Genomic DNA, 21,597 nt, shown 5'->3' with positions numbered 1-21,597 from the left:
TAAGCGATAGTTTATTGATGTATACGGCGATAGTTACACACTGTGCCCATGAGGAAGTTCCAGCACGAAACGGGGATTGGAAATTGCTGGCTTAGACCCATAGGGCTGTTCTTGGTGTGAGATTCAGCTCAAGGTTGTTCTCTATTCAACTGACTCCTGGTGGTCCTCGAAATAAGAGTTCCAGGTTGCCTTCCATCGTCATTGCCTCTTCATATGTACTATGGACTCTTCACCGGTTGTACTACTGCCTGTATAGACGCTGTATGAACTACTGTCTGAGTAGACATTGTATGAATTACATAGACGGCTATATTGCTGCTAGCTCTGTGTATCTTAACCATTTTTGAATGTTGTTCATGAGATGTGGTATATGAAATATTTATGAGATTGCTTTAATTGATTGTGACACAACACGGTTGCACTTAGCACTTTATTAAATTTAACATAATTCATATTTCATATTGCAGTAATATTACTACCTCCGAGTTGTCTTGAGCTTTACAGTTTGCATATTGGAGGGACCCCCTTTAGTTAGTTAGTTTTCTTAGTTAGCAAGAGTTTTCTTTTTGGAGCTTGTGATCTTCGTTTTGTAAGGTTATACCAAGGTCGAGTGCACAGTGTTATTGTTTTATTCAAGGCTGTTTTAAGTTCAGCAAGTTGGTCAACTAATGGTTGGAAAAGATTTGTCATTATGTTTAAAATGTTTTGTTCCATATTTGTTAATAAAGCAGTAAGTGAGAGATTAGGAGAAAGAGATGCTATTTCTCTTACAGGCTTTCCTCTTTTGCCATCTTGTAGGCTATGTTATCTTTTTTCCCCAGCGTTGTTGGTAGCTGAGATGTCGGGAAGAAGTCCTGCGGTTTTCTAGATGTTTTAGAAAGCTGCTTTTTCTTGTTGGCAACTCGTTTGCCCATATTATTTTTAAGATCTGGATTCGTATCGTGTTATTTATTAATGTTTTAAGTTGGAGAGGAACAGAGCTCACTCCTCAGGCGTCCTCCTTCCTTAGTGCCAACATCACGCCCCCGGGGAGACTTCTCTTGGCAGTAATATGGGCGAAAAGGATCTAGAATCCTTATTAGACCATGAGTCAGCAGTGTGATGAGGTAGCTAAAAAGATAAATGCGATTTCGGGTTGAATCAACAGAAGTATAGTGTGGTGGGCTCTCCTTTGGAGGTTTTTAAAGGGAGGTTAGTTGGCCATCTGACAATAATGCTGATTCTCTGAACCTAGGCAGATCACAAGAGCAAGGGGAGCAACATCAGGGCTTAGTTCTTGTGTCCCTTTCTTACAAGCCCAGGGTAATGCTGATCACCACTTTAGGGTCAGGAAGCAATTTTCCCCAGGCCAGTTTGGCTAGAGTGCCTGATGTTTTGTCATCTTCGGTGCATGCAGCAGAGATAACTTGGGGTGTATGAAGGGGAAGAGTTGTGAATTTTCTGCACTGTGCTGGCGATTGGACTAGATGATCCTTGGAGTCCATTTCAGCTATGTGTTTTTATGTTTATTGTAATTGAAAACTCAACAACCAGTGAAAACCCAGCAAAATTTGTAGGGCAGGACAAATATCTCCCATTTTATAATAAACTATCTTCCAATTTTCTTAGCTGGGAATTGAACAAAAGAAATTGTGCAAAATCAGACCCATATTATACAAAAACATTAGACACTAATGTTTCTACACCTTGCCTTTCTTTTGACATCTTTGACAGGATGCAAGATTGCTCCCCAGCGTGGACTTCATAACGCTTGGTAATAGAGAGGCTATGACTGAAACTCTTCCCACAGTGGAAGTATTTATTTATTATTTATTATACCATTTACACCCAGCCGTTCCACATAGTACAAGGCAGCTTACAAAACGATTTTTAAAACTTCCTATTTAAAAGAAATATACATTTTATTGCTTCCTCCCCCCTTAAAAGATGGTTGCCCTTCACACAACCTCAAAAGACTAGGTTTTTCTCTCCTGTGTAATAATTTTGATAGAAAACAAGTTAATAACGTACAAGTCAATAACATTCAATTTATATACCGCCCTTCAGGAAAACTTAACACGCAATAAGAGCCGTTTACAAAGTGTGTTATTATTATCCCCACAACAATCACCCTGTGAGATGGGAGGAGCTGAGAGAGCTCCAAGAAGCTATGACCGACCCACAGTCACCCAGCTGACTTCAAGCAGAGAACTGAGGAATTAAACCCGGTTTGCTAGATTAGAGTCCTGCCGCTCTTAACCAATATACCGAACTGGCTCCCAACACTTTAGACTTAAATTTGTATCTAAGTGTTTCTTCCACACTCAGTATTTATATGATTTCTCCCTTGCATGAATACGTCGATGGACAGTAAGGTCTTTACTCCGAGCAAAGATCTTTTCACAGTCCAAACACTTATATGGTTTCTCACCTGTATGGACACGTTGATGGACAGTAAGGTCTTTACTCCGAGCAAAGCTCTTTCCACAGTCCTCACATTTATATGGTTTTTCACCTGTATGGATACGTCGATGGACAGTAAAGTCTGTACTCCGAGCAAAGCTCTTTCCACAGTCTATGCATTTATATGGTTTCTCCCCCGTATGGATACGTCGATGGGTAGTAAGGTCTGTACCCCGAGCAAAGCTTTTTCCACAGTCCACACATTCATATTGTTTTTCCCCTGTGTGGATACGGCGATGGGCAGTAAGTTTTGTACTCACAGCAAAGCTCTTTCCACAATCTACACATTTATAGGGTTTCTCACCTGTATGGATACGTCGATGGACAGTAAGTTTTGTACTCACAGAAAAGCTCTTTCCACAGTCTATACATTTATATGGTTTCTCCCCTGTATGGGTACGTTGATGGTCAGTAAGCTGTCCACTCTGAGCAAAGCTCTTTCCACAGTCCACACATTTATATGGTTTCTCCCCAGTATGGATACGTCTGTGGACAGTAAGGTGTACATTCTGAGCAAAGCTCTTTCCACAGTCCGCACACTCATGTGGTTTCTCCCCTGTGTGGATGCGTCGATGGACACTAAGTCTGGAACAATGAGCAAATCTCTTTCCACAGTCCACACATTTATAGGGTTTCTCCCCTGTGTGTTCTCTCCAGTGCACATCAAACACTGATTGATGAATGAATTTTTTCCCACACATGGGGCAAATGATTCCTGTATGGTGTGGCAGGATGTCCTGGGATTCAGCAACCTGAGATGCAGAGGATTCACTCCCCCTTTTCCGTCTCGTTCCATTATCTCTTCTCTGCTCTTCTCTTTCCGATGGGAGTTCTTGTGGTTCTTTCTCAGGTTTTTCCTGCAGACCATCAGCCTCTGGAAGAAACAGGAAAGTCTGGTGAGACCTGGTTGTTGAGTTTTCAGTTGCAGGAAACATAAAAACATATAGGGGAAATGGACTCCAAAGGTCATCTATTCCAAACCCAAATACAATGCAGGAAATTTACCTCCGCTCAGTGACTCCTGAGAAATGCCATAAAGAAAGCAAAAAATCTCTAAAATCCATCGCCAATCTGATCTGGAGGAAAATTTCTTCCTGACCTCAAGTGCCAATGGGAATTACCCTGAGCACATAAGAAAGGGCCATGGGAACCGAGTTCGAGCTCACTCCTTCCTGTCCTCCCTTCAACTATCTGCCCAAGCACATACTGTTTAGGAAGTTCTTCCTGAAGTTTAACCTAAAACTCCTTTGGTTTAATTTTACCCCGTTGTTTCTGGTCAAACCCACTGGGGCATCAGAAAACAACTTCACTGCATCATCAAAGTGACAGCACTTCAAATACTTGAAGAGGGCTGTCATATCATCTCTCAATCGCCTCCTCTCCAAGCTAAGTATACCCAGCTCCTTCAACAGTTCCTCATAGGACTTGACCTCCAGACACCTCACCATCTTCATTGCTTTCCTCTGGACACGTTCCAGCTTATCAAAATCCTTCTTAAAATGTCATGCCCAAAAGTGAACACAGTACTCCAAGTGTCATCTAACCAGAACAGAGTAAAGCGATACTGTCACTTTCCGTGATCTGGATAGTCTGCTCCTGTTGATACTGGCTAAAAATGTAGTTGCCTTTTTAGCTACAGGTTCACACTCCTGACTCGTGTTCAGTGTATGATTTCTTAAGAGCCCTAGATCCTTTTCACATATCCTACTGCCAGGGCATGTCTCACAGTAAGTAACAAATAAAAGGGCTCCCCCAACCCATCACCTGCCCTGAGCTCATCACACCCAGGTTCAATCCCCCCTCTCCGAAGCTCCAATGCCAATCAGGAGAAACATTTCTCTTCTAGGTGGACCAACTAGAGCAGCTGCAGCTGGCTCTGGTTCTGACTTTAAGGTCCTAAATTGGGATGGAGTAATTCAGGGTCCGCCTCCTGTTATACTCTGCCCCTCCAGTTAAGATGTGCCATAAGCATTTATTTTCATCTCATCAGGCTTTCAGCTCAAGGACTTCACTTTTTTAGGTGTTCTGTGGTCTGCTTCTCTGCTGAGGACTGTTCTTTGGATATTTTTGAGGCCACTTCATGGCTGTTTCATGCAGGTCCTTATGCTTGTTTACATTTTAATATTGGTAATTCATGTTGTGTTATATGGAAAGGCATCTCAATAAACAAATAAATATAGATTATAACTTGAATAGGGTATAGACATTTTCTCCAAGCTTAGGCATCAAGGGAAGGTTAGAAACAGGTCTGCACCACACAAATAGGTTCGTACTCACTGATCTCGCTCTTTTTTCTAGGTCCTGAAAAAACAGATTTCCTTTCCCTTGCAGCTTGGGAATACGATTAGGTCTGGATCCCGGTAGTGGCCCAGAGCACAGAAAGGAGGAGGGGGCTTCAGCACAGGGAAGGGCTAGCCCAGACACAGCCACCACGATACAGCGTCTTAGTCCCCTCCAAACTCAAAGACAATCCAGCATCCCTGTCCGATACCATGTGGCCTTGAGAAAGGGCCATGAAGGTGTCCTCTCCCTTTCAAGAGACCCCGTACACCTTGCAGAGTGCAAAAAAATCTTCTCGTGGATCCCTTATAAATCTAATCCCTTATAAATGCTGTTGTGAGCCCCTTGAGGGGGCTCACAACAGCATTTTCATACAGACTACCATCTTTCTGGAAGGATGGGCTCCTTTGATTTTAATGTCAAACTGGTACACAGGAATTCTGTAGGCAAGGCTGTCTGGGATATAGCAAATCTGGCTAAACCTGCTAAAATCCAGTTTTTCATAATTTGTTCTTCAGGGCTCTACCACACCCTATTCTTGTGTAGGTTGACCAGGCTGAAGCCAACACTGGTGAAAGTAGAATGAACACAGCGGAATGACCTCAATCCATCCCTTCATCCCCCTCCCCACACTGCTATCCTCCCCATGCCCAACGGGAGACCATAAAGGCCGTGGAGGAAGGAAATAGCTCTTTACACTTTGTGAAATGCACAGCAAGGGACCTCTATATACATAGGTATTATTATGGCTATTTAAAAAGTTTGTTTCCTTGGCTGCTTTCTAACTACCATGAGGCCCTACTGATATCCCATAACCTGTTCATTTCAGTTTACAAACCAACATTTAAATTTACAAAGTTAGACTAGATGAGTGTGCTAGCTATGCAGAAGCACAACCTTGGCCTGCGCACAGACCTGCCCCTCTTGCCTACTGACAGTCTCCTTAAAAGGGGTCGTTTTTGCCTTTGGCCCTTGTGAATAAAGGGAAAGGGCAGCCTTACCCAGAGAGGCCACAGCCTGACAATTGTCCTCCATGACTTCCTTGTGAAGGTTTCTTTGGTCCGGATTCAGCAGAGCCCATTCCTCCTCAGAAAAACACACTGGCACCTCCTCAAAGGTCACCAGAGTCTGAGATGAGAAAAAAAGAAAGCTTTTTAGATGGACAGGGAACTGGTTGGACAACCACATCCAAAGAGTATTTGTCAATGGCGTCATGTCTGATTGGAGGGAAGTGTCCAGTGGAGTGCCATGGAGCTCGGATCTGGGCTGCTTTTCAGTATTTTTATAAATGGTCTGGATAAGGGTGTGAAGGGATTCCTCATTAAATTTGCAGAATAAGCCAAACTGGAAGGAGTCACAATGAAAGTATACAAGAATAGCCTGATCTTTGCAAACTGGGAGGAATAGCAAATACCCTGGAAGACAGGGATAGAATTCAACGAGATCTGGACACACTGGAAAAGTGGGCAGATTTGGATAAGATGCAAGTTAATATGGATAACTGCTAGGTTGTCCACCTGGGTAACATAAATGCAAAGCATGTGTACTGGATGAGGGATACACTTCTTGGTAGCAGTGTATGTGAACAAGATCTTGGGATACTCATGTAAAGAAGCTTTTCCTCCTTTTCTCTTTTTTATATAACACTATATAGTTTATGTTAATGGGTCTTTGGAGTTTACTAATTGTACTTAGACTGTACTCCTTCTCAAAATAAAATACTGGCTAAGTTAAATGACCACCTGCTCTTCTTAACCTTACGAGTATGAAAACCCAAGTAAATAAGTCCAGATGGTCAAAATAAAATAGATGAAGGAGTTACTATCTTTAAAAGGTAAAATTGTGTTTTAACTATATAGTTATGTGATCACCCTAGTCTTATCAATATGAAAACCCAAGTAAATAGGTTTGGCTAGAACAAAATGGATGAAAGATATATATTGATTTGGCCTCTATACCCTTACTATTATGAAAATACAAGCAGACAAGTTTGCAAGGCATGGCCAGAACAGATATAAGAGAGAGAGGAAATTAATATAAAAATTGCTCTTATCTTTATGTTGATGTATATTACTGTCCTGCTGATATTGTATGTTTTGCTACACCCGCCTCCCACTCCTAGAACGATTATGGATCTAAGATCCCTGATTAAAAGGTAAAAGAGGTGAAATGTGATCTATCTGTAATATGCACAAAAGAAAAAATTACTAGAAATACAAGCTACATAAGAACATAAGAACATAAGCAAAGCCATGTTGGATCAGGCCAGTGGCCCATCCAGTCCAACATTCTGTCACACACAGTGGCTAGAAATCCAGTGCCATCTAAAGGACTGTCAGTGAGGCCAGGACACCAGAAGCCCTCCCACTGCCTTCCTTCCAGCACCAAGACAACAGAGCACCACCTCCCCACAAAGAGAATACCATCTATCTCCTGTGGCTAATAGCCACTAATGGACCTCTGCTCCATATATTTGTCCAGTCCCCTCTTGAAGCTGGCAATGCTTGTAGCTGCCACCACCTCCTGTGGCAACGAATTCCATGTGTTTATCACCCTTTGTGTAAAGTAGTATTTTCTTCTATCTGTTCTAACCCGACTGCTCAATAATTTCATAGAGTGCCCACGAGTTCTTGTATTGTGAGAAAGGGAGAAAAGCTACAGAGTAAGTGGATTAAAAAGTATGGAAATTAATAAAAGGGAATCTTGAAGGTATATGGGGCACTAATTACATATATAATGGCTTTTTATATCTAGATGGATGATTATGTGTCTTGTATGTGAATCTCATAAATGCTTATGGCCTGTTGTAACCCCTCTCTATAGATTATAAAAACCCAATATTTTTTTTTAAAAAGTTATATACGCACAGGCAGTTTGATGCAGCAGCAAAAAAGACAAACACAACTTTGGGGTGTATCAACAAAGCCTCACATCCAAATCACAGGATGTCATTGTTCCATTTTGTACCACGTTGGCCAAGCCTCACCTGGAATATTACGTTCAGTTCTGGAAGCCTCACTTCAAAACAGATGTGGACAAATTTGAACTGGTGCTGAAGAGAGCAACCAGGATGATCAGGGGCCTGGAGACTAAGACCTGCGAGGAAAGACTGAGGGACCTGGGAATGTTTTGTTTGGAGAAGAGGAGGTTGAGGGGATTAAAAGGCTGTCACTTAAGGGAGGGAAGGGAGTTGTTTCTCTTGGCAACAGAGGATAAGACTTGAAACAATGAGTTTAAACTGCAGGAGGGAATGTACTAGCTGCATGTTAGGAAAAACTTCATGTTAAGAGAAACTGAGCAGTGAAATCGGCTGCCTGGAGATATGGTGGGTTCCCCCACACTGACAGTCTTTTATGGAGTGGCTGGAGGAATCCTTGTTGGGGATGCTTTAGGCTGTTCCTTCATTGGGCAGGGGATGGACTAGATGGTCTGTGAGACCCTTTCCAACTCCGATTTTATGATATGATTTTTGATTCTTTCTCTCCTTTCAAATAATGTACTAATTCTTCCCTTTCTAAGCACAATCCAAAAAGATTATAATTAGACACCTGCACGCAAGATTCAAACTTCCATCAGAGCTTTTCATTTTCCCTCCAGTGAAGATCACAGACAGGAGACAGAGGAAGGAAAGAAAGATGTTCAGGGAGGCAGCCAGGGTCAATATTTGCAGTTCCACACTTACCCCATCTGACCGTACAGGAGCTGCTTTCTCTCTGGCGCAAGGAGATGGCAAAGAATAGACTGTTGCTTTCAAGGCCTCGCCTGGAGGGATCCAAGGGAATTAGAAAACATTTAAACTTCCCAAGTATTTAGCATTTCAGTTTCTTGCACGGGAGAAGTAGATTCCTCCTCTCTTGGCCCATGGTCCCAACTACACTTGCACCGCTATTAAGGATAACTTTTTTGATTTCAAATGTTTGTAAAGTCAACTCTTGCTACGGTAATATAGATGAAATGATGGCGTGTTTCTCACGTAGTACAGAGCTCTGAAATGCATGGAAAACTCACTGACAGAATCACAACTGCCACGCCCCAGAATCTCTTGGCATGCAGGAAGATCAACGCATATGGGAAAAGGCAGCCCTGCTGTTGGTGATGCACCCCTGCACACTTCGCATAGAGGCATTCTCTCTGTTCATCTCCCGGCAAAGGTCATCCACCAGGGTGACCAAGGCTGCTTCAATCCTATAACACGCCCTAAAGTAGATGGGGAAAGATCTAAAAATTTGCCTGGTCTGCCACCACCATTTCAATCACCTTCCTCCATTAAGGAAGCAGGTGGCAATGCCCGCCCCCTGCCTTCACTGAGCTGTGATCAGGCACAGAGAAGTGGCAATGCCCGCCCCCCACCTTCACCAGTTGGGATCAGGAGGGGAGCAGGTGGCAATGCCCGTCCCCTGCCTTCACTGAGCTGTGATCAGGCACAGAGAAGTGGCAATGCCCGCCCCCCACCTTCACCAGTTGGGATCAGGAGGGGAGCAGGTGGCAAGGCCCATCCCTTGCCTTCACTGAGCTGTGATCAGCCACAGAGAAGTGGCAATGCCCGGCCCCCACTTTCACCAGTTGGGATCAGGAGGGAAGCAGGTGGCAATGCCCGTCCCCTGCCTTCACTGAGCTGTGATCAGGCACAGAGAAGTGGCAATGCCCGCCCCCCACCTTCACCAGTTGGGATCAGGAGGGGAGCAGGTGGCAAGGCCCATCCCTTGCCTTCACTGAGCTGTGATCAGCCACAGAGAAGTGGCAATACCCGCCCCCCACCTTCACCAGTTGGGATTAGGAGGGGAGCAGGTGGCAATGCCCGTCCCCTGCCTTCACTGAGCTGTGATCAGCCACAGAGAAGTGGCAATGCCCGCCCCCCACCTTCACCAGTTGGGATCAGGAGCGGAGCAGGTGGCAATGCTTGCCCCTCCTTCACCCAGCTGGGTTCAGGTGCAGCACAACAATACAGACAAAAGTCCCCACAACATACCCATCCTTCTGCAATAGTAACAAAATCTAATGAATTTTTTTTACTTTTTATAATTTTATATTAAAGTGCTCAGTGCATGAATATAAATGAATATAAGTTTAGATAACTGGCATTGAATAGATTACAGCCACCGGCATCAATCAATAATCCTATGTGCCAGAGAAAATTAGTCAGGCAACAATAAATAAACTGTACAATAAACCACATTCACAAACACTCATTGACTGTCAATATCAAAGCACCATTTACAATAAATATAAGGGGAAATAGTACAATAAATACAATTCCTATATCCTAAAAACGGTGTTACAAAAACAGATATTTATGATACAAGGCTGCACTCTGTAGATTAAGTTCATCTGGGGAAGAACGGTAGTGGTTTGTAGAAATATCTCTTCAGATAAGGTTCTTCAATAAATCAAGACGAGGATGTCATATCTCACCAATATGGACTTCACTGCTGTTACAACCTATTTCTCCCACTCAGCACATAGCACCAATTGTGGCTCCAAGGTACTGTAGAAGAATCTTGACTCTGGACCTGAAGTGCTATGGGGTGATCCAAATCAACCCGATTCGTCCTGATAGGATGCTAGCTACTTGCCTGTTTCGTGTGACCACTTTCTCAGGGGATAATAATCATTTCAGATTTTGTCCAGCATATAATCACAACCGAGTTCTTTCCTCAGTCAATGAGCTGAAAAGATATTCCTACAACTCACCACTACCATTTTATAAAAAGTATAAAAATTACATTAAATTTTGTTACTGTGTATTGCAGGATTGCGGGAATTTTTGTCTGTATTGTGCTGATTGCCTGTAATTAGCTCTTTTTGGTGTTAGGGTTCAGGTGCAGAGCAGGAGGTAATGCCCACTTCCCCCCTTCACCCAGCTGGGATCAGGAGCGGAGCAGGTGGCAACGCCCAACTCCCCCTCACCCGGCTGGAATCAGGAGCGGAGAAGGTGGCAATGCCCACCCCCCTTCACCTGGCTGGGATCAGGTACAGAGCAGGAGGCAATGCCCGCTCCCCACTTCACCCAGCCGAGATCCGCAGCAGAGCAGGTGGCAATGCCCGCTCTGCCTTCAACCTGCCAGAATCAGGCACGGGCAGTCAGCAATACCTGCTCCCCCTTCACCTGGATGGAATCAGGCACAGATCAGGAGGTAATGCCCACTTCCCCCCTTCACCCAGCTGAGATCAGGAGCAGAGCAGGTGGCAACAGCCAACCCCCCCTTCACCTGGCTGGAATCAGGAGCGGAGCAGGAGGCAATGCCCACCCCCCTTCACCTGGCTGGGATCAGGTACAGAGCAGGAGGCAATGCCCACTTCCCCCCTTCACCCAGCTGAGATCAGGAGCGGAGCAGGTGGCAACAGCCAACCCCCCCTTCACCTGGCTGGAATCAGGAGCGGAGCAGGAGGCAATGCCCACCCCCCTTCACCTGGCTGGGATCAGGTACAGAGCAGGAGGCAATGCCCACTTCCCCCCTTCACCCAGCTGAGATCAGGAGCGGAGCAGGTGGCAACAGCCAACCCCCCCTTCACCTGGCTGGAATCAGGAGCGGAGCAGGAGGCAATGCCCACTCCCCTTCACCTGGCTGGGATTAGGCACAAAGCAGGAGGTAATGCCCATTTCCCCCCTTCACCCAGCTGGGATCACGCACGGAGCAGGAGGCAAAGCCTGTCTGCCCTTCCTCCACTTTCTAGAGCCTGTTGTATTTTTTCCCACAATGGGCTTTCTTACTAGTTAATTTATATTAATTGCCTTTTTTTGAGTTAGGAGGCATTTTATTCATATTTTCTCCCAAACATTTAGGTGATTCTCACTTGCAACAGGATCATGGTTAAACCATAAATCCCTTTATTTTTTATTTTTTCTCAACCACAAACCTACTGGTATTTTTAGAAAGTAATTGCCCAACTGGGCCGTTTCCACACGGCTCCCCACTGCTCGTAACAACCCGGAAGATCGCGCAAAAAACGTGGAAGATCGCGTTTTCTCGCGTGAGATTTGCGTGACGTCACGTGACGTCACGCAAATCTTGCATGAGAAAACGCGATCTTCCACGTTTTTTGCGCAATCTTCCGGGTTGTTACGAGCAGTGGGGAGCCGTGTGGAAATGGCCCTGGTTAACCATGTTATGTTTGCACGCATATAATATAATCGGAGATAGGGTATAGCCACCCTGTAAGCCATTATTATTCCAATTATTTAGTGAAGATTATGAATTGATTCTCTCTTTTTCCCTCACTTAAAGGACAGCTCTGAAGTGGGAAGCTGGAATGGAGCATTCTTCCCATACTGGACCGGGGGCGGAGAAGCAAAAATGCAGCCCACTTACACTCAAGAAGGAAGTCCAGTGGGTATAACAGCCCTTTTAATCTTACCTGGAAAATCTGCTCCATGGTAATGCTCCTGCGCAATCTTTTCCTGCACCTGAAAGAGAAGTGGGGATCCCAGAAAGGGGACATTGTTGAGAAAAGGAACAGGGAAAGGGGAGAGGGGTTCTAAAAAAGTTGGGGCAATCCATATGGATTTTCCTGTGCCCCAGATACTACCCAGATGAAACCCTCTTACCTGCTGGCCCTGATTCTTGGCATCTGCCTGGGTTGAGAGGAAGTCTTCTGCCAGAGACACCGCCTGGGAACTGCTCTCTGGCCCGCATTCCCTGACCCAACTCTGCATCTCGGTAGGCAGGATGGCCAGGAATTGCTCCAAGACCACCAAGTCCAGGATCTCCTTCTTGCTGTGCCTTTCTGGCTTCAGCCACTGGTGGCAAAGATGATGCAGTCGGCTGTAAGCCTCTCGGGGCCCTTCGGCCTCCTGGTAGCAGAAGTGCCTGAATTGCTGGCACTGCATATCTGAAGGGGGAAAATCCTCTCCCAGGCTCTTCCGCAGTCTTCCTTCCCACAGTTCACTTCCACTCCCAGCCTCGGTGGCATCAGGGCCTTTTCTTGCTTCTTGATCAACTGATTCTGGCTCTTCCTTCATCCTCCCTTCCTCTCCAAACAGCCTGGTCCTGCGAATTGCCTTCCTCCTCTGCTCGTTCCTTCTGTAAGGGCAAGTGCTGGATCTATGACCTCCTGCAAAGAGAAGACGGATTTGCTAGAAACATAGATATGAGCACCTGTATTTAAATAGATGATCCATGACTCACAAAACTAATGGAACACCCCACAATCAAAGATGTTCATAAAGAAGGAGCTGGACGGAGCACATGAGGGGGAGCTTCAACACAGCAAGGAGAAAGGCTCTATTTTGCTTAATAAAATCAGATCCCTGCAATGTTCAGAGGCCAGAAAACATTACATGGTACCAGGAGTGTGGTGCATATTTGCAAAGTAGTTGTTGTGAAGTTAGAGCGGCCCGAAGGCAAACAGAGCAACTTCAAGTCCCGGAGATGCTGCATCTTTCTAAGCATGCTAAAGACAACTGAAGAATATTTCAACAGCAATTCATGGAAGCCAATGGAGCCATGGAGGAGCCAGAGTGGAGAAAGGGAATCTAGTTTTGATCCTTGCAAGGCCGTGTGTCCCACCGATTTGCCTCATGTCCCACCGATTTGTCTCACCTTTTAAGGAAAAGAATTAAATGCTATCTTGATAGGGTGTCTTCAGTTCAGAAACTGTTATTCATTTATCCACGTTTTTATACTCTGGCTGTCTCATGTCTTTCCAATAAGTGTGCAAGAATGAGTACTCTAAATATGGTAACAAGTTGGAAGAGCTTCATATGCGAAGTAAAAAGGAAATTTCTGAAGACACCTTTTAAGGTAAAGAATTGAATACTATCTTGATAGAGTGCCTTCAGTTCAGACAGTTTTATCATTATCACACTCTGGCTGGGTTTGTTTCATGGGGGATTTTTAATTAAACATTTTAAATCTTTTATGTTTTCATTACAATGTATTTTTTTTAAGACACCTCAATCATGTTTTCTGGAGATGCCGCACAAAAATTCTCTAAAGAAACAAATACCTTTGTCATACAAGAGATCAAAGGCAGGCAGAGATCTTTTGAGTTCTGTGGCTGGTCTGGGAAACCCGATCCCAGCCATGGATCATATTGGCTCACACTGTGTAATCTGCCTTGAGTCTCAGAGAGAAACTCGGACTATGGATAATGTAAATAAAATATAAATAACATAAAGAGACACCAAAAGAGAGGCCTTTTGCTAGAGTTTCCAGACTGCAGAGAAAATACAGCAGAAGGTGCCTGCCTTCTACCAGGGAGGAAGAACTCAGCTCCACCTGCAGTGACGAGGAGGAGCTTCCAGAGAGCAAGCACAAAATCCCTTTGGATGAACGGAGCCCTCTGGTTAATCCTGGCAACAGCCGGGAGGCCTTTTGCAAAGGGGTTAGGATTGCATTACTTACCTAGCTTGCAAAGTCCTCAAGCAGCGCCTCCGCTCCCCTTCACCCAACGACACACAACTGGGACCCTGGGACAGGAAGCGATTGTGGCCTGCGCTCTTCTGGCCTCTCTAGGCATGGAGCCTCCTTCCCTTTAACCCTTGGTTGGAATCTCCAGAAAGAGAGAGGACATTAAATAAGCAATACACTAGGAGGGTATGGGGCATTGGAAAGCGAGCATGAATCCGAACATAAAGATGGAACACGGCTGAAGCAAAGCCTCGGTAATTTAACATCACATCGACATGGAAGTTGCATATCAACAACTCAGAGACAAAAGCCAGTAGAATAGCCGACAGTCGCAGTCCCTTTTCGGGAACATCTCTCTGAGCCGCTTCTTACAGCCTATTCGCAGAGCAGAAAGCCCTCCTGAGTAATTCAGGTTTTCATCATGTGCAGAAAGCCTGCAGCGTGGGCGCTTTCCTGACCTTTCCATAACTTCCCCCCACCCCACCCCCACCCCCGAGGAATGCCCGTGTGTGGGCAGCTGTGGATTCTGGCCATGGTTAGGGTGGCCCTGTCCAGGTGGGCAAATATGCCAGGGTGGAACAAAGGGAAAGAGGCAGCCCCATCATTCTTTTCATAGGGCTGGTGTTGCTGTAATGCAGTCCTGCTCCCAAAGGCCCTTCCAGTTTTTTCTTGCAGTCCTAGAATACCAAACTTGGATTTTTGGAGGCTTCCCTGGCTTACTGAAGGAACTCTTCTGCCTACAGAGTGAGCACAGCTTTTCCTTGCCTTCCGATCTTCATTCTGCTGGGCGACTTTGCTCCTGGAAGATCCTGGCTTCTAGAGATCCACCCCTCCTTTTGAATTCAGGGACAATCTTTTAAGATTGCTCCCTTTAAATATTTGAAAGGCTGTCATTTGGAGGAGGGCAAGGAGCTTTTCCAGTTGGCAGCAGAGGGTAGGACGCGAAGCAATGGGCTGTGAACATGCACAAAGGTACCGGCTGGATATTAGGAAAAACTTTTTCACCGTCAGAGTAGTTCAAAGGTGGAATCAGCTGCCTGGGGAGGTGGTGAGCTCCCCCTCACTGGCAGTTTTCAAGAAGAGGCTGGATGAATATTTGTCAGGGATGCTTTAGGCTGATCCTGCACTGGGCAGGGGGTTGGACTAGATGGTCTGTATGGCCCCTTCCAACTCTATGATTCTATGTATCATATGTCTCGTGTAGAGAGACTCTCATTTTGAAGGGACACTAATACTCTTCATCAAGTGTAGGGGGAGACGCAGAGTTAGCTGGGAAGCATAGTTTTGAAAGACAGAGCCTGCAGAGATTGCTCCTCTGTGGGTTTGTTCATTTCATCTTAGGCTCTGTCAATTTCATCTCTCCAGTCTAAAACTGTGTGGGATGGTAATCAGAGGGCAGCAAGGAATGGAAATGGGCTGGAGCTGCCTTCCCAAGCCGGGCTTGGACCTGGAGAGGTTATGATGGGCTGAAGTTTCCCTTCTGGCATTTCACAGCCCCTTCACACAGCTCCAGTGTATAGCAAAGCCTTTGCCCTGACGCCAGCTCTGTCTTTTTAAGCTGCCTTACCAGATGAATTGCGTCCAAGGGTACTAAAATAACTCACAGATGTAATTTCTGCAGCTCTGTCCATTATTTTTGAGAATTCTTGGAGAACAGATGTCAGTAGGTCGGAGGCAGACAAATGTCTCCATTTTTCAAACCATGAAAGGACCCCATAAATAAGCTTTTGGAGGTCTATTGTAAATCAGTCACTAACTCAAGGCGACTTCCCCAAACTCTCAAAGAAGAAGTTATTCACCCCCTGTTTCAATAGCCATCCCTCAACAAAAAGGAACAGTAAAATCATCATAGGAAACACGACACGAGTATTCAATTTCATTATTTAAACCATTTGGAAATAAATAAGTCAATCTGTATATCCACTCTGATTCAGTCTGTAATATTTTTTGTTGAACATTGATATTACAAGAGGGTTTAATCACACAATACAGAAAATCTAAAGTCTCTGCAATCTGGATGCTGCTGCATGAAATGCGAAACAGGAGGTACATCTGTAAATTTATTTTTAACTAGAAACAAAGGCCGTTGTGGTAAAAAATACAACAGGCTCTAGAGAGTGGGCAGGCAGACATTCCCTCCTCCTCCATCACTGATCCTGACCAGTGAAGGAAGGGGCTGGACATTGCCACCTGCTCCACACCTGATCTCAGCAACTGAAGGAAGGGTGGGCTTTGCTACCTGCTGCACGCCTGATACAGGTCAGGTAAAGGGGGGCAGGCATCGCTACCTGCTCCACTCCTGATCCCAGCTGGGTGAAGGGAAAACGGGCATTGACTTCTGCTCTGCGCCTGATTATGGCTGGGTGAAGGGGGGCAGGCATTACTGCCTGCTCCAAGCCTGATCCTAGCTGGATGAAGGGGAGTGGGCATTGCCATCTGTTCCCTGCAGGGTGAAGGGAGGAGCTGGCATTACATCCTGTTCCTCGCCTGATCCCAACAGTTGAAAGTGGGCAGTGGGTTTTGCTACATTCGGGGGCAAGCCTGATCCTTGCTGGGTGAAGTGGGTGTGAGCATTGCCACCTTCTCTGCTCCTGATTCCGGCAGGTTGAAGGGGAGTGGACATTGCTGCCTCCTTGGCGCCTGATTCCAACAGGATGAAGATGGGGTGGGCATTGCTGCCTGCTCAGTGCCTTATTCCAGCAGGCTGAAGGGGGCAGGCATTGCCACCTGCTCCATTTCTTATCCCAGCTGGGTGAAGGGAAGAAGGCCATTACCTCCTCCTCTATGCCTGATCCCAGCCAGGTGAAGGCACTGGGTGGGCAATGGCACCTGCTCCATTCCTGATCCCAGCTGGGTGAAGGGGGGCGGGCATTGCCATCTGCTCTGCTCCTGATCCCACCTGGATGAAGGGGGTGGGCATGGCCCCTTGCTCCATTCCTAATACCAGCTGGGTTAAGGCGGAAAGTAGGCACAGCCACCTGCTCCGCTCCTGATCCCAGCTGGGTGAAGGGTGCTTGGCATTTGTACCTGCTTCTAATACTAGCTGGGATAAGATGAGAGTGGGCATTGCCCCCTGCTCCACTCCTAATACCAGCTGGGTTAAGGCAGAGCCGGGCATTGCCACCTTCTCCACTCCTAAAACCAGCTGGGTTAAGGCAGGGGTGGGCATTGCCACCTGCTCCACTCCTAATGTCAGCTGTGATAAGGTGGGGGTGGGCATTGCCACCTTCTCCACTCCTAATACCAGCTGGGTTGTGGGGGGTGGCCATTACCACCTGCTCCGCTAATAATACCAGTTGGGTTAAGGCATTGAACAGGCATTTCCACCTGCTTTACTCCTAATACCAGCTGGGTTAAGGTGGGGGTGGGCACTGCCACCTGCTCCGCTCTTAATACTAGTAAACTGGGTTGCTAGGCCAGTTTATGCCTTATTAATGATTACAGGTATGGAATTTTGGCATGATAAAGGGCACTATTGTTTTAATATCTCCAGTGTGTGACCATATAATGTTATGGAGGGTTTGATTTTATGTTGTAGCGGATGGTGATGCCCCTGAGGAAGTGATTCTATGAAATCTGAGCTTGTGAGCCAGTCCCAGATAGGACGTGGAGTTTTGTTTCATCTTTCCTCTCCTCCACCGCTTGTACAGAGAAAGAAGACACAGCCCCATTTTCACTTTATATGAAAGAGACTAAACTTTTGGACTTCAATGTTCATTCCGGATTTGTTCCTTGCTATGTTTATGAATGTACTGCCCCTACGTTTGGGCATTGGAAATATTCTTGAATCTGTGTATGAGCTGGGTATGAATTTATAAGATAATTTGAACACATGAGTACTTTGAATAATATTTATTTGGTATATGTGTAAATTGTGGATTGATTTCTCCTGTGAGTTTTTACTCTGTCTAATTAGTGGCTTGTGGCAGGAGAAGCCATTGTCATGCTGATCCACTCCAGCTAGGTTGTGGAGAGTGGGCATAACCACCTGCTCTGCTCCTGATCCCAACTGGGTGAAGGGGGGAGGGCATTGCCACCTGCTCTGCTCCTAATAACAGCTACGTTAAACCAGAGAGTGGGCATTACCACCTGCTCTGCTCATGATCCCAGCTGGCTGAAGGGGGGTGGATATTGCCACCTACTCTGCTCCTAATATCAGCTGGGATAATACAGGGGGAAGGCATTTCCACCTGCTCTGCTCCTCATACCAGCTGGGTTAAGGTGGGGGTGGGAATTGCCACCTGCCTCACTCCTATTACCAGCTGTGTTAAGGTGGGAGGTGGGCATTGCCACCTCCTCTGCTCCTAATACTGGCTGGGTTAATGTGGAGAGTGGGTATAACCACCTGCTCTGCTCCTGATCTCAGGATGGGTGAAGGGAGGAGGGCGTTGCCACCTTCTCCGCTCCTAATAACAGCTAGGTTAAACCAGAGAGTGGGCATTACCACCTGCTCTGCTCCTAATCCCAGCTGGCTGAAGGGGGGTGGATATTGCCACCTGCTCCGCTCCTAATATCAGCTGGGTTAATATAGAGGGCAGGCATTACCACCTGCTCTGTTCCTCATACCAGCTGGTTTAAGGCAAGGGGTGGGCATTGCCACCTGCTTTGCTCCTAATTCCAGCTGGGTGAAGGTGGGGAGTGGGCATTGCCACCTGTTCCACTCCTAATACCAGCTGGATGAAGGAGGGCGAGCATTGCCACCTGTTCTGCTTCTAAATATCAGCTGGATTAAGTTGGGGGGGTATTGCCACCTGCGCCACACCTAATACCAGCCAGGTTAAGGCATGGGGAGAGAATTGCCACCTGCTCCACTCCTGTTCCTGTCCTGGGCTTCCCACTATGGCATGTTTTCTGGAGCGCTATGGTGAGTCGCCTGGGCTTTCCTCTGCAGCAGTGCCCTCTGGTGGTGCACCAGGGTATAAAGTGAGTCGTCTGAAACGCTTACTCAATTATATAGTAAGATTCTTGATATCTGTTCTTGTATTCTTATTTTAAGGGGTCGGGAGGTGCTTCCTATGTATAACATCGGGCAATTACATTGAATCACATAGAGTACATTGGAAGTCTTCCATGTAGAAAAGGCTGGAAACTAGCAACCCTTTTAGGAGTGCTTCTCCAGAGAATAAAAATGACACCCATTCTTCTCTTACTTTGAACCACCTCTGCAAGCCCCCAATCTTCCCAATTCCTTACCCACAATCTGGCACTGATGCTAGTCACAAGCTTCCTTCCAGACAGGACTGCTGAGCCAGCCTCTTCCCCAACCCTCCCCCCACCTGCAGGAAGGCTTTCTAGTGCTAACTAGCAGGTGCCCACCAGTGGCCCCGTTCTCCTAGCTGATGTAATGCAATTCATTACATCAGCCTTGCAATTCAAATAAGGACTCCCAGCTGCAAACAATAACTCTCCACCGCCCGGGAATGGGACAGGATGTGCGCCTTTGGGGGCAGTTTTCTGTTCGTCAAATGGTGCATGACAGCATATTGATCCCAGTGGCCGTTGTCCCTAAATTGTAAATCTTAGGGAGCCTCCTCTGTCTTTGACAAAAACATTTGCTTAGTCTCAGCTTACACCCCGCCTGCTGACAAACTGAAAGAAAAAGCCCAGTGTAACATGCCAGTACATGCAATTGAATGTTGTTTAATCAACTCCCATGTTCTTGATACGAAACCAGAAAGAGTTTCACTGCTGTTTTACGGGGACTGAACAGAATGCAGATGGTGTGTTCAGAAGAGTTTGAATAAGGGTCTCTTAACAGCTCTGAGCATTTCCCTAATTCTTCTGTCCCAGGCAGAAGAAAGGCAGCTCTGGAAGAGACCCCTTCCCATCATTTTGAGTGCAATGGCATAGGGAGGGAGGGAGGAGGAATCCTGACCATGGCTGATTTCTTTGCTGCAAAGATTCTGAAGCAGGGGTGAGCCAGGAGGGAGGGGTGTGAGTCACACACAGGCTTGGGGAGGGGGCTCCACAGGCCCTGGTTGGGGCTAAGAAGCTGAGCTAGGAAGGGACAAGGCCGGGTCGGTATCTTGCCTCTGCCTTGATCTGAGCAGGTGGCCACACCTTCTTATCATGGTCAAGAGGAAACACCAAAAACAACATCTGCACTGTTTTGTGGCACCATCATGGAGCCAGCACATGGATCCAAGGCACGGAGCATCTTTGTGCATCCTCAGGAGATTTACATGGTGCCTCCCAAGCTCATCAACGTATCACCCACCATGTCTATATGTGACCAAAAGCATAGCTGTTTTTCTCCTAGAATGCAATTTGGAGCAGTTTGCATAGCCTTGAAAATGTAACTGTGCTTGAAATAGCAGAACCAGCAAGGCAGTAACTGTAAGCAAAAAGTAGTTTGAGCTAGAGAGAGGAGGAGGAGGAGGAGGAGGGGGGGGGCTTTCCTGAGGTGGTGGGTGCATGACTGTTATGGTGCCCCCTGTAGACTACAATGATCCACAGCGTGATGGTGGTTTGGTTTTAATTCGATGTACAAATGCATGTGGCAGGTCGAAACCAGAACAAGGTCTATTCTACTTCCTGGAGAGTCCACCTAGGGATTAAAGGGAAGGAATCTGCATTTAAGAGGCCAGAAGAGGAGAAGCCACCTGACTTGCCACAGTCACTTCCTGTCCCAGTTGTGTGTTGACTGGCCAACGTGGTTGGGCGAAGGAGAGAGTTGGCAGAGCCTGAGAACTTTTTGCAAAATTGATAAGCAATGCAATAATATTTCCTTTGGAATATGCCTCCCTGCTGTTGGCCTTATTAACCAGAGGAATCCATTTATCTGCTTGCTCTCTTAACTGGAAGTGGAACTCTTCCTAGACTAAGGAATACTCCTTCTCCTGTCATGGTGCTGTCAGCAAATGCTAGCAAACAGCCTCTCTTTCGGTGTCTTTAAAAATATATATATTTATGTTATTTATAGTCTGCCTTTCCCAATGATATTCAATTATAAAATGATGACAGGATTAAAGATGGCTGCTAAACAAAAAAACTGTGTTGTAATGGGTGATTTTAACTACCCACACATTGACTGGGCCAATGGGTGTTCGAATCGGGGGAGAGAAAGTGAGTTTCTAGACTGTCTCAATGACTGTGCTATGGAACAGATGGTTACAGAACCTACTAGGGGAGAGGTGATCCTGGATTTGGTCCTCAGTAATGCTGAAGACCTGGTGAGAGATGTAAATGTGATTGCACCACTTGGGAACAGTGACCATAATGTTATTGAGTACAACATATGTATAAATAGGAAATTGCCAAATAAGACCAACACAGCCATGTTTAACTTCAAAAGGGGTAACTTTTCTGAGATGAGGGGGTACGTGAAGAAGAAACTGAAAGGGAAAGTAAAAAAGGTCAAAACACTTAGGGAATCTTGGAGACTATTTAAAACTACAATCCTGGAAGCTCAAATTAAATATATACCGCTGGTTAGGAAAGGCACAAATAGGTTTAGGAAAAGGCCAGCATGGTTAACAAGCAATGTAATAGAAGCTGTAAAAGGTAAAAAGGATTCTTTTAGGCA

The 21,597-nt window shown here is 46.0% G+C and overlaps 1 protein-coding gene across 1 annotated transcript; it reads right to left on the bottom strand.

The window, feature by feature from the left end:
* Positions 1 to 1,813: 1,813 nt before the first annotated feature.
* On the bottom strand, positions 1,814 to 12,758 carry LOC129328469 (zinc finger protein with KRAB and SCAN domains 7-like). The gene is made up of 5 exons (XM_054977556.1): positions 12,269 to 12,758; positions 12,079 to 12,127; positions 8,405 to 8,484; positions 5,724 to 5,850; positions 1,814 to 3,316 (listed from the first exon to the last, which is right to left on the bottom strand). The coding sequence occupies exons 1-5, from the start codon at positions 12,680 to 12,682 to the stop codon at positions 2,304 to 2,306; spliced, it is 1,683 nt and encodes a 560-aa protein (XP_054833531.1). The 5' UTR covers positions 12,683 to 12,758; the 3' UTR covers positions 1,814 to 2,303.
* Positions 12,759 to 21,597: the final 8,839 nt, after the last annotated feature.

The sequence above is a fragment of the Eublepharis macularius genome, chromosome 4, assembly GCF_028583425.1.
Source record: "Eublepharis macularius isolate TG4126 chromosome 4, MPM_Emac_v1.0, whole genome shotgun sequence".
Classification (NCBI taxonomy): Eukaryota; Metazoa; Chordata; class Lepidosauria; order Squamata; family Eublepharidae; genus Eublepharis; species Eublepharis macularius.
This window is presented reverse-complemented; position numbering and strand designations above follow the sequence as displayed.